This window comes from Salmo salar, chromosome 18 (genome assembly GCF_965601325.2).
Source record: "Salmo salar chromosome 18, fSalSal1, whole genome shotgun sequence".
Taxonomy (NCBI): domain Eukaryota; kingdom Metazoa; phylum Chordata; class Actinopteri; order Salmoniformes; family Salmonidae; genus Salmo; species Salmo salar.
In genome coordinates, this window is record NC_138308.1 from 88,672,370 (window position 1) to 88,686,160 (window position 13,791).

The window sequence follows — 13,791 nt, forward strand, 5'->3', positions numbered from 1 at the left end:
ATTTTTCCAGTATAATATAGGTTCAGCAAATCCCCTTATTGTTTGGGATACCTTTAAATGTACCTTCAGGGGTCATTCAATTCAATATTCATCAATAATAAAAAAGCCGTTTCTGGCTAAAGAGACAAGACTAACAAGGGAAATCCATGAACTAATAGTACAGGTATATAGAAATAAAAATGATACTACAGATATACAAAATAAGTTAGAGGAAAAACAAAAAGAACTTGAGGAACTTATTCAAGAACGATCTAATGTAATCTATTACAAAAATAAAGCAAACTGGATGGAATATGGAGAAAAATGCACAAAATTCTTCCTGAATCTCAAATACAGGAACGCTAACAAAAATAATTTGCAGAAACTTGTTACTGAAGACGAAGTCATCTATGATTCTCCGAATTATATTTTAAAAGAGGAAGCTAATTATTTTAGGCAAATGTTCTCTTTTCCGTCTCATCCTTTCCCACTGAATGAAGATTATGGTAAGGAATTCTTTCCAAATAATATAAAAAATGGAAAATTAACAAATGTACAGAAAGATCAGTGCGATGGCCAAATTACAGAGGAAGAACTTTTTAAGGCTATTAAATCCTTTCAGTCTGAAAAAACCCCAGGGCTTGATGGCATACCGGTAGAGGTATATCAAGTATTTTTTGATATACTAAAATCTCCATTGTTAGATTGTTTTAACTACTCCTATAGAAATGGTAGTCAGGTACACAGCAGGAAGGTCTGATTTCTCTATTATTAAAACAAGACCCAGATGGCAAATATAAAGACCCAGTCTATCTAAAAAACTGGAGGCCCCTTACACTTCAATGTTGTGATGCAAAAATACTAGCAAAATGCATAGCACTCAGAATTAAAAGGGTTTTACCAGGTATTGTTCATCCTGATCAGACAGGTTTTTTACATGGACGATACATTGGAGATAATATACGACAACCACTAGAAATAATATAACATCATGAAACATAAGAAGCCAAGAATGGTATTTATAGCGGAGTTTGAAAAGGCATTTGATAAAGTAAGACAGGATTTTATTTATAAATGCTTGGAGTTTTTCAATTTCGGTAATTCTCTTATAAAATAGATACAAATAATGTATAGCAACCCCAGGTGTAAAATAGTAAATAACGGCTACTTCTCAGAGAATTTGAATTGAATTGTCAAGAGGAGTTAAACATGGGTGTCCGCTGTCACCATATCTATTCGTTTTGGCCATCAAAATGCTAGCTATTAAAATCAGATTCAATAACAACATTAGAGGATTAAAAATCCAAGGCTTAAAAACAAAGGTGTCCATGTATGCCGATGGCTCAAGTTTTATATTAAGTCCGCAAGCTAGATCCCTGCAATGTCTCATTAAAGATCTAGATAACTTTTCTGTACTCTCTGGACTAAAACCTAATTATGATAAGTGTACAATATTACGTATTGGATCCTTAAAAAATACCTTCACATTGCCCTTCAGTTTACCTATAAAATGGGCTGATGGTGAAGTAGACATACTCGGTATTCATATCACAAAAGATATAAATAAGCTCTCCACAATGAATTTCAATAGAAAACTTGTAAAAATAGACAACCATGGAGAGGTAAACACCTGTCTATTTATGGAAAAATTGCCCTGATTAACTCCTTAGTCATATCTCAGTTTACGCACTTACTTATGGCACTGCCTACTCCTGATGATTTGTTTTTCAAATCATATGAGCAAAAAATATTTCGCTTTATCTGGGACGCTAAACCAGACAATATAAAACGTGCCTATCTATATAATGAATATGAATTGGGTGGGTTGAGATTATTAAATATAAAAGCACTAAACCTCTCTCTAAAAGCTTCACTCATTCAAAAGTTTTATTTGAACCCTAAATGGTTCTCAAGTAGATTACTAAGAAAAGCTCATCCATTGTTTAAAAATTGCCTTTTTGCCTTTGTGCAGATTGCCATGTATCATTTTCGAATAATTGAAAATTATACTTTTTTCAAAGTATCTCTCTTTTTCAAACAAGCATTGCAGAGCTGGCTACAATGTCAATTTCACCCTTCTAAAAAGATAGAACAAATATTATGGCTGAACTCAAATGTGCTGGTTGATAAAATACCTGTATTTATGGGAAAGATGTTTGAAAAGGGTATTTTGTTCTTAAATTATATTGTAAATTGGAATGGTAGAGTTATGTCCTTCATGGAGTTGTATGGAGAGGTCTGCTCAATCCAAGAGTACAACCAATTGATAACAGCATTGCCCTAAAAATGGAGTAGGCGGGTGGCAGCGGGAGGAGGTAGGGAACTGGTCTGTCTGCCCAATATAAAGGATCAAAACTGGCGGAGGAATAAAAATAGCATAAATAGGAAAGTATACCAGTTTCATTTGAGGACCAGGATGTTGACAACTATGCCATGCAGATTGCAAAATAGTTGGGAAGAGATTTTTGACGTACCGATTCCATGGTAGAGGGTGTATGAGTTGATATATAAAACAACGCAAGATTCAAGACTTCATGCTTTTCAGCTAAAATTATTATGTAAAATTCTTGCCACCAACAAAATTTTGAATATTTGGGGCATAAAATGATCGATTATTGATTATTGATTCTGTGAGGATACAGAATTAATAGACCATTTATTTTGGTATTGCCCTCAGGTAGCCTGTTTCTGGTCTCAGGTTCAGGAATGGCTGAAAATGCACAGCATTGATCTAAAATTGAGCCTAGAAATAGTACTGTTAGGAGATCTGGAGAGACAGTGTCAGTCAATTACTAACATACTAATACTCTTAGTAAAAGTATTTATCTTCAACTCGCAATCTGTGGATTCTATTTGATTAGATAGATTGAAATTGTACGTTAAACATCACAGTATAGTTGAAAGATATGTGTTGCGTAGAAACCCGAAGTGGGTGGCCAGCAGAGATAGATGGGCTGAGGGAACCTGAGGGTTGGGATGTGGAATTGGAGACAAGTGGGAGTGGAGTTGCTGTGTGAGAGATAGAATGATGGTCAAAGATAAAAGTAAAAAAATTTCATTAAAAAAGTAAAAAAAATCATAATAAAAAGTACATTTGAATGACACTAAGTGGCAGTGTTTTTACAACTAATGCCGGATGGCCTGAGGCTGATGCCGTGCCGGTGTTTGTACACGTGCATATACACACACTCTCATTCAAATAAATACATACAAGAACACACACATACATGTAATAGTGCCAGACATGCACACAAACATATAGAGTTGGCATTGCTGTTAGGATTTTAGTTGTCCTTGATGTCCTTTGTTTTAAATGTATTATTATTATATATATATTTTTTTCATTGTTGTTTGCTGTTTTCTTCTGTCTTTTCCTTTTTTCTCTTTAGTTCATTCTCTTGGTTGTTGGTCCATTGGGGAGTTCTTGGAGGTGGGGAATGGAATTAATTGTATTTTTTCTTCCGGGGGGGGACTGTGGGAGGGGTCTCGAATGGTTGAGGGACAGCTATTGGGGAACTGTGGGGGGGATTTTGGAGGGTTCGGGTTCACGTTTTTTGGACTGGTGGTAGATCTGTCAACAAAGCCCTTAAGCAGGGCTTTGACTCTGGATGCTTCTGTGTGTCGCTCCGAATGGGAATCTGTTGGATGACTGGTACGATGCAGCTTTTGAGCGCCTTCACTGGAAGTATATTGCATGTTTCGAATATTCAATAAATAATAAATACATTTTTTTTTTTTAAATGTGAAGAGATACATGTTTCATGTTGCCTGTGAGGTTTTTATCCATGAAAGGCAACCATGAAGCAGCCAGATGGTCAGTTAGCTTGTTCTCTATGTCCTGAAACACACACACGCACACACGCACACACACACACACACACACACACACACACACACACACACACACACACACACACACACACACACACACACACACACACACACACACACACACACACACACACACACACACACACACACACACACACACACACACGGGCAAAAGATACCACAACAGGCATTTTGTTACAGATAAACTCAGCAAAAAAAGAAACGTCCTCTCACTGTCAACTGCGTTTATTTTCAGCAAACTTAACATGTGTAAATATTTGTATGAACATATCAAGATTCAACAACTGAGACATAAACTGAACAAGTTCCACAGACATGTGACTAACAGAAATTGAGGTATGTGTCCCTGAACAAAGGAGGGGGGGGGGGGGGAATCAAAAGTAACAGTCAGTATCTGGTGTGGCCACCAGCTGCATTAAGTACTGCAGTGCATCTCCTCCTCATGGACTGCACCAGATTTGCCAGATCTTGCTATGAGATGTTACCCCACTCTCCCACCAAGGCACCTGCAAGTTCCCGGACATTTCTGGGGGGAATGGCCCTAGCCCTCACCCTCCGATCCAACAGGTCCCAGATGTGCTCAATGGGATTGAGATCAGGGCTCTTCGCTGGACATGGCAGAACACTGACATTCCTGTCTTGCAGGAAATCACGCACAGAACGAGCAGTATGGCTGGTGGCATTGTCATGCTGGAGGGTAATGTCAGGATGAGCCTGCAGGAAGGGTACCACATGAGGGAGGAGGATGTCTTCCCTGTAACGCACAGCATTGAGATTGCCTGCAATGACAACAAGCTCAGTCCGATGATGCTGTGACAGACCGCCCCAGACCATGACGGACCCTCCACCTCCAAATCGATCCCACACCAGAGTACAGGCCTCGGTGTAACGCTCATTCCTTTGACGATAAACGCGAATCCGACCATCACCCCTGATGAGACAAAACCGTGACTCGTCAGTAAAGAGCACTCTTTGCCAGTCCTGTCTGGTCCAGCGACAGTGGGTTTGTGCCCATAGGCGACGTTGTTGCCGGTGATGTCTGGTGAGGCCCTGCCTTACAACAGGCCTACAAGCCCTCAGTCCAGCCTCTCTCAGCCTATTGTGGACAGACTGAGCACTGATGGAGGGATTGTGCGTTCCTGGTGTAACTCGGCAGTTGTTGTTGCCATCCTGTACCTGTCCCGCAGGTGTGATGTTCGGATGTACCGATCCTGTGCAGGTGTTGTTACACGTGGTCTGCCACTGCGAGGACGATCAGCTGTCTGTCCTGTCTCCCTGTAGTGCTGTCTTTGGCGTCTCACAGTGCGGACATTGCAATTCGTTGCCCTGGCCACATCTGCGGTCCTCATGCCTCTTTGCAGCATGCCTAAGGCACATTCACGCAGATGAGCAGGGACCCTGGGCATATTTCTTTTTGTGTTTTTCAGAGTCAGTAGAAAGGCCTCTTTAGTGTCCTACGTTTTCATAACTGTGACCTTAATTGCCTACCATCTGTAAGCTGTTAGTGTCTTAATGACCGTTCCACAGGTGCATGTTCATTAATTGTTTATGGTTCATTGAACAAGCATGGGAAACAGTGTTTAAACCCTTTACAATGAAGATCTGTGAAGTTATTTGGATTTTTACGAATTATCTTAGAAAGACAGGGTCCTGAAAAAGGGACGTTTCCTTTTTTGCCGAGGTTTACGAGAAACCATATAGACCAATGTATCAAACTAAAATACTAAATACTTTTGAAAGTATTGTATTTACATAAAATACAGGTATATTGAAGTATTTTGTATTTCGAAATGCATTCACTACAACAACATTCTCAGTAACAAAGGACTGTGATATGCAGTTCTTTATCTAACTTAGTTGAATGCACTGACTTGGACACTCTGGATAAGAGTGTCTGCTAAATGACCAAAATGTAAATGTAAATGTAAAAATGAAAAATGCAAAGCACACTAGGTATAATTATTGGCCTTGTTTTGTGGCGGAGCTCTTTAGAATAATACCCAGCATGCTTTGCAAGTGTTCATTTTTACATGTACATTTTGGTCATTTAGCACACTTATCACACCATAGTGCCATCGGACTTCTTATACCAGGTTGAAAGGGTCCAAAAAATTGTGAACCACTATAAGAAATTATATAGAAAAGTATTTTGTATTTGTAAAATACAAATTACAGGTCCAGAAAGTACGTTGTTACAAAATACATTGAATTATAGTTCAGGCCGGTGAAATACAAATGGCAAAATACTCAGAAGTAATTGAAATACGTATTTCATATAATGTAACAGAAATACCGCCCATCTCTGCACACACACTCACACACACACACACACACACACACACACACACACACACACACACACACACACACACACACACACACACACACACACACACACACACACACACACACACACACACACACACACACACTATAATGACATCAGGTGGAGAGATGCAGGCTACTTCATAGAGAAACATCATGAGAGGTCATTTGTTTCCTGCAGCTAAATGCATGCTAGTTCAATGATGCATACGACCGCCATACACACGCTCTACACACACACGCTTCGCACACATGCACGCAAACTCACACAAACACTCCTCCACACGCACACACAGAGCTTCTGCTTTCTGTAGACGTGTGGGAGGACTGTTAAACACAATCTCAGGGAGAAAGTGTGTGCGTGTGTGTGTGTGTGTGTGTGTGTGTGTGTGTGTGTGTGTGTGTGTGTGTGTGTGTGTGTGTGTGTGTGTGTGTGTGTGTGTGTGCATACGTGTGAAAGCCTGTGGGTTCAAAATAAGTTCAGAGAGAAAGCTTGAGAAGTGAACAGGGTTTTCCCCACTATGGTTCCATAGTGTGATGTTGTCATGAATCACGTTAACTGCAGAATTGATGGGTAATCTGTGTCCTGTGCTCATTACTTGACACACATTAAAATGAACAGGTTATATGTGTAGTTCGTAGAATGTCCACTAGAGGCCGCCACTAGAGGCCGCCACTAGCTAACATCATGGAAGGTGGAACGTGTCAATGTGACGCATGTTAGACAAAGGGAAGAATAGGAGTGGAAGGCTATTGTTTAGACATGGTAATTAAACTAGGCAACACCTCGGGAATGAAAAAGTAGGGGAAAAAGAAGGGAGTTACTAAAAAACAGAATGAAAAAGTGAAGTTGGCAGAACCCGTGTGAAATAAAAAAGCCAGACGGCATTTATTTTCATAATTTTTTTCCATCTATACAGTTTATTATATATAAAAAAAAAAACTCAAGACAAGAACAAAAATGTAATCACAGATAATCGATTAACCCCTTGTCATGGCTTATAAATCGCCGTCCACCTGCCTGTGTGGTCCTAAGGTAGGGGAAACCCTACTGGGGGTGCCTCCTAATAGTCATAACAAGCTTACTCTCCTAGTCTCCTCTCTGTCATCAGCACCAATGTGAATGGATAGGAATAGGATAGGTGAAAGCAATATGGCGGAATCCTACTAGCAAACCAGCTTTCACAGGACCAGTAATTTTGTACAGATCAGTGTGAATGAAGGAAAGGAGACAAGGAGAGGAGCCAACTCTAGACTATTGACACGTGTCCTTATAGAGTGCAGCACAGTAGATTGTTGTGGGTATTGGAATGACATACATAGCAAAGTGGCATTAGAAATAGAACAAAAAAACGGAATTGGAACCCAATAGCATAATTGAGTTGAATGGGTATGCCTGTTCTACTCATTCTAATTCTATGATAGTGCCTTCCACTTTACGTGTTGTTTACCTTGTGAAAAGGTCATACAGATTTAACAGATTATACTGTAGTCTTGGATTGTAATGAAATGTTGATAATGTCTAAATTGACAGATATATTGTCTGTGAACAAAGATATTACACTATAGTAGATGGACCAAGATTATCAACTTTCAACTTTCACCTCACAGGTATGGAGTGCGGGGTAGTGCCAGAGTGAGAGATGGTGTGTGTGTTTGTAAATGTTCTCCATCACCTTTCAAAAGAACCCTTGGCCATTGGGGCACCAGGAGTCGAGTTATGTCAAAAACATAACAAATATGTCATAACATTGTAATACACAGTATTACTGAGAAAAAACCCAAACTGTATTGTCTTGCATGTTTAAAACAAATTAAAATACGATTCTTCTAGTGGAAAACAGATTTCATTTTGTGAGCTATAATTTCAGTCTTTTTTAAATTATTTATGTACAAAGGGAATCTGAAGACTTTTAATCTGCAGAAAAGAAGTATAAATATGTGTACTTCTCTTTTGTGTATGATACAGTTTACCAAAATAGTTTACTATGTACAAGCCCCCACACACCTGATCCCAATAGAAATAGTTTACTATGTACAAGCCCCCACACACCTGATCCCAATCAAAATAGTTTACTATGTACAAGCCCCCACATGCCTGATCTCAATCAAAATAGTGATAACAAATTGCCATGGCAACATTGGCTGATCACCTCTGTAGTTTCTTTGGCCAATCAGTGATTTATATTACCCCAAATTGATCAGGGATTGGCTGTATTTCCCTGTATATTAGTTCACCTTTGATTGGCTCAAAGACCTTATGTGAGAGCAGGAGATAATCCGAATGGTTAATCTGCTATTGATGTGTTTTTGAGCTGTGCTTCCAAATCACACCCAATTACTTTGATACAAAAGTAAACCTCAGATTTGGTGTTGCAAATTCAACTGCTATTTTAGAAACAGATCACAACAATACACTGAAAAACATTGGACCAATTGCATTGCTGAAGGACATTGATTTTATCCAATCACAGTGTGTTTTATACACCTATCCCTTTGATAGGAGAAATCCCTACAAGGGAGAGGATTTCAAACAACTTTATTAGTCCACTGTTCAAGCTTCAGACATAGAAACAACCAATGAGAATTCTTGGACTCCACTACTCTGTTGCTAGCTCTTTAGAGCGAAGCTTCTGTTTCCCAGGTAACCACGCGATGATGAGGTTCTGTGTGTTCTGTGTTCCGCGAGTTCCGTTTTTTGGCTATTCCCTCTTTCCAACATGGCCTCCAGCGATAAGGGACAGCACACCTTGCGGGGAATGTAGCCATTTTGGGGTGGGAGGTTGGTTTATGCGGCAGCAGCGGATTGGCTGTGTAGTGCTCCGATCACTCTGAAGCAACTAATCACATTCACTCAAACCGTCCTTTCAAGTTAGGTATAACCATGGCACTTCCTACAACCTTCTAGAAAGGTACACACACCTGTTATTACCAGTTATAAAGCCTTCATACGCCTTTTATATCCCCTGTCCATTTCACACTCCTAACCCCAGTGTTTCTATACAGGAATGAGTTCAATTTACTGACCCCTGACATTTAACCTTTGACCCCACTCCTATGAGTTCTGCTCCAGGTACTCGTCTATCATAGTGAGGTTATTGAGCCAGTCCTCGTTCGACCCCACCAGAGTGTCAATAAAGTCTACCTCCCCTCCTCCACCACCACCAGGTCTACCCCCCATCCCGCCATTACTCTGCCCCTGCTGTGTGTACTCATACGGGGGTAGCTTGTGTCCAGGGTTCCCCTGACCTGGTCCATACCCGGGCCCATGGGGATGGGGATGTTGGTGTGGGTGGGGGTGTTTGGCGACGACGGCCCCAGAGGCAGGATAGCTAGGTGGGGCCATACCGTGGCCTGGGTGGTGGATCATACCAGGGGGAATGGGTTTCATCCCAGCCATGGCCGAGAGAGGTCCCCTGGGCCTCATACCAGGCTGAAGCCCTTGGTGGACCATGGAGGGTAGGGGCTGCCCTGCCGTGGATACAACCAGCTTCTGCATCAGTCTCCTGGGTAAGGACGGCACCCCGACCCCTTGGTTGGAGGGTAACGATGGAGGTCCTTGGTGGGGGGCAAAATTGTTACCACCCCCGCCTCCGGGCATCCCCGACCGCAATGCCTGCTGGGTAAACTGGGCGTTGGGGTTCGGGTTGCAGCTTCCGTTGGCGCCCCCAACCCCTCCAGGAAATATGTGTCCGTGGGACTGCTGGTGATTAGCCGACGGGTCCATGTGGCCATCGCTGCAGGGCATGCGATGTTGCATGGAATTCACTAGCCCCCCATGCTGCTGCGGAGGCCACATTGCAGGCTGTTGCTGTTGTTGTTGGTGTGTTTGCTGAGCAGTAAACATCATACGTGGGAGTGGTGCCCCTCCACCACTATGGTGCAGGGCCTGTCGTAGATGCTGTGGGTGACCAGACCCCGACCCAGGCGCTGACCCGGGCCCCAACCCCCCGATTGTCATCCCCGTCCTGGACACCTGTTGCTGCATCCCAGGCCTTGGAGGACCAGCCGGACCGCCCATTCCCATCATGCCGTGTGCCAGCTGTGGTTGTCTCATTGGCAAACCACCAGCACCAACAAACCCACCACCCTGTAAACAACAACAAGGAGAATCAGGAAATGCAAAAAAAACACAAAAACAACTGTCTTGTCTCTACTGTTAGTTTATCTTACCTGTGAAGGGTGATAGAGGGGCTGCTTGGAGCCTGGAGGACCACCCATGAAGGCGCCTACCGGTCTGCCCACTTGGGTGAGAGATCCTGGGGGTCCGGGTTGGCCTGGGTGGCCTGGATGTCCAGGGGGAAGGGAGAGGTGGCCGGGCCCAGATGGGAGGGGACCACCATGGGATAGCTGGGCAACACCCAGGGGGTAACCTCCGCCTCCACCACAATCTGGAGGGAGAGGCCGACCACCACCTAGAAAGAGGGAAGGAGATAGAGAGAGAAGTGAGGGAAGGAGACAGAGAGAGAAGAGAGGAAAGGAGATAGCGAGGGAAGGAGATAGCGGGGGAAGGAGATAGCGAGGGAAGGAGATAGCGAGGGAAGGAGATTGTGAGTATAAGACCAGAGAATATCCATACTTCTAATTTCATGTCATGTTGAGTACCTGCTAGAGATAATGAAAGCCAAGATTATTTAGATAATACTTCCTGGAATGAGTAGGGAAATAAAACATGTGACATAAACTCGTCCTCTCACTGTCAACTGCGTTTGTTTTCAGCAAACTTAACATGTGTAAATATTTGTATGAACATAACAAGATTCAACAACTGAGACATAAACTGAACAAGTTCCACAGACATGTGACTAACATAAATTGAATAATTTGTCCCTGAACAAAGGGGGGGTCAAAATCAAAAGTAACAGTCAGTATCTGGTGTGGCCACCAGCTGCATTAAGTACTGCAGTGCATCTCCTTCTCATGGACTGCACCAGATTTGCCAGTTCTTGCTGTGAGATGTTACCCCACTCTTCCACCAAGGCACCTGCAAGTTCCCAGACATTTCTGGGGGGAATGGCCCTAGCCCTCACCCTTCGATCCAACAGGTCCCAGATGTGCTCAATGGGATTGAGATCCGGGCTCTTCGTTGGCCATGGCAAAACACTGACATTCCTGTCTTGCAGGAAATCACGCACAGAATGAGCAGTATGTCTGGTGGCATTGTCATGCTGGAGGGTAATGTCAGGATGAGCCTGCAGGAAGGGTACCACATGAGGGAGGAGGATGTCTTCCCTGTAACACACAGCGTTGAGATTGCATGCAATGACAACAAGCTCAGTCCGATGATGCTGTGACACAACGCCCCAGACCATGACGGACCCTCCACCTCCAAATCGATCCCGCTCCAGGGTACAGGCCTCTGTGTAACGCTCATTCCTTCGACGATAAACGCGAATCCACCATCACCCCTGGTGAGACAAAACCATGACTCGTCTGAAGAGCACTTTTTGCCAGTCCTGTCTGGTCCAGTGACGGTGGGTTTCTGCCCATAGGCGTCGTTGTTGCTGGTGATGTCTGGTGAGGACCTGCCTTACAACAGGCATACAAGCCTTCAGTCCAGCCTCTCTCAGCCTATTGCGGACAGTCTGAGCACTGATGGAGGGATTGTGCGTTCCTGGTGTAACTCGGGCAGTTGTTGTTGCCATCCTGTACCTGTCCCGCAGGTGTGATGTTCGGATGTACCGATCCTGTGCAGGTGTTGTTACACGTGGTCTGCCACTGCGAGGATGATCAGCTGTCCGTCCTGTCGCCCTGTAGCGCTGTCTTAGGCGTCTCACAGTACGGACATTGTGCTCTGGCCACATCTGCAGTCCTCATGTCTCCTTGCAGCATGCTGAAGGCACGTTAACACAGATGAGCAGGGACCCTGAGTTTCACGCTCTGCAATTTCACCGGATGTTGTTTGAGACAGTGGATTATTGAACAAAACGCGCTAACAAAACTGAGGTTTTTGGATATAAACATGGACTTTATCGAACAAAACAAACATTTATTGAGTAAATGGGAGTCTTGTGAGTGTAACCATATGAAGATCATCAAAGGTAAGTGATTCTTTCTATCTCTATTTCTGACTTGTGTAACTCCTCTACTTGGCTGGTTTCTGTTTGTAATGATTTGTCTGCTGGGCGCTGATCTCAGATAATCACATGGTATGCTTTTGCCGTAAAGTCTTTTTGAAATCTGACACCGTGGTTGGATTAACAAGAAGTTCATCTTTAAACCGATGTGTAACACTTGTATGTTTCATGAATTTTTATAGTAACTATTTCTGTTTTTGAATTTGGTGCTCTGCATTTTCACTGGATGCTAGTGTCCCACACCCCCTAGTGAGGTTAAACCCTTTACAATGAAGATCTGTGAAGTTATTTGGATTTTTATGAATTATCTTTGAAAGACAGGGTTCTTTTTTTGCTGAGTTTATATTTACATGTTAGTGTGGTGTTTGACTGTACCTGTAAATGTTGCCCCCTGCTGGCACTCAGCCATCTGTACTCCATTCATCTGCTCCATCTGTACTCCATTCATCTGGTCCATCTGTACTCCATTCATCTGTTCCATCTGCCTCTTCTGCTCCTGGTGAACAACACAACATCCCAGGATTTATGTAGCTACTAACACAAAGACACAGGTCAAAAAACAAACAAACAAACTTCAAAAAGTTCTCCCTATCTCTCTCTCTCTACCTCTCTCTCTACCTCTCTCTCTCTCTCTCTCTACCTCTCTCTCTACCTCTCTCTCTACCTCTCTCTCTCTCTCTACCTCTCTCTCTACCTCTCTCTCTCTCTCTCTACCTCTCTCTCTACCTCTCTCTCTACCTCTCTCTCTACCTCTCTCTCTCTCTCTCTCTCTCTACCTCTCTCTCTACCTCTCTCTCTACCTCTCTCTCTCTCTCTCTCTCTCTCTCTCTACCTCTCTCTCTACCTCTCTCTCTACCTCTCTCTCTCTCTACCTCTCTCTCTACCTCTCTCTACCTCTCTCTCTACCTCTCTCTACCTCTCTCTCTACCTCTCTCTCTCTCTCTCTCTACCTCTCTCTCTACCTCTCTACCTCTCTCTCTACCTCTCTCTCTACCTCTCTCTCTACCTCTCTACCTCTCTCTCTCTACCTCTCTCTCTCTACCTCTCTCTCTACCTCTCTACCTCTCTCTCTACCTCTCTCTCTACCTCTCTCTCTACCTCTCTACCTCTCTCTCTACCTCTCTCTCTACCTCTCTCTCTACCTCTCTCTCTACCTCTCCCTATCTCTCTCTACCTCTCTCTCTCTACCTCTCTCTCTACCTCTCTCTCTCTCTCTACCTCTCTCCCTATCTCTCTCTACCTCTCTCTCTCTCTCTCTCTACCTCTCTCTCTACCTCTCTCTCTCTCTCTCTCTCCCTATCTCTCTCTACCTCTCTCTCTCTACCTCTCTCTACCTCTCTCTCTATCTCTCTCTCTATCTCTCTCTACCTCTCTCCCTATCTCTCTCTACCTCTCTCTCTCTACCTCTCTCCCTATCTCTCTCTACCTCTCTCCCTATCTCTCTCTCTACCTGACTCTACCTCTCTCTCTACCTCTCTCTACCTCTCTCCCTATCTCTCTCTCTATCTCTCTCTACCTCTCTCCCTATCTCTCTCTACCTGACTCTACCTCTCTCTCT

General features: G+C 43.3%; 1 protein-coding gene across 1 annotated transcript in view; it reads right to left on the reverse strand.

Moving 5' to 3' along the window:
• Positions 1-7,021: 7,021 nt before the first annotated feature.
• LOC106592511 (uncharacterized) overlaps positions 7,022-13,791 on the reverse strand; it is a 165,406-nt gene continuing 158,636 nt past the window's right edge. The window contains exons 4-6 of the mRNA XM_045701548.2: positions 12,609-12,729; positions 10,330-10,571; positions 7,022-10,246 (exon numbers count right to left, since the gene is read on the reverse strand). Of these exons, the coding sequence (XP_045557504.2) occupies positions 9,212-10,246; positions 10,330-10,571; positions 12,609-12,729 (1,398 nt within the window). The 3' untranslated portion in view covers positions 7,022-9,211. The remainder of the gene's footprint in view (positions 10,247-10,329; positions 10,572-12,608; positions 12,730-13,791) is intronic.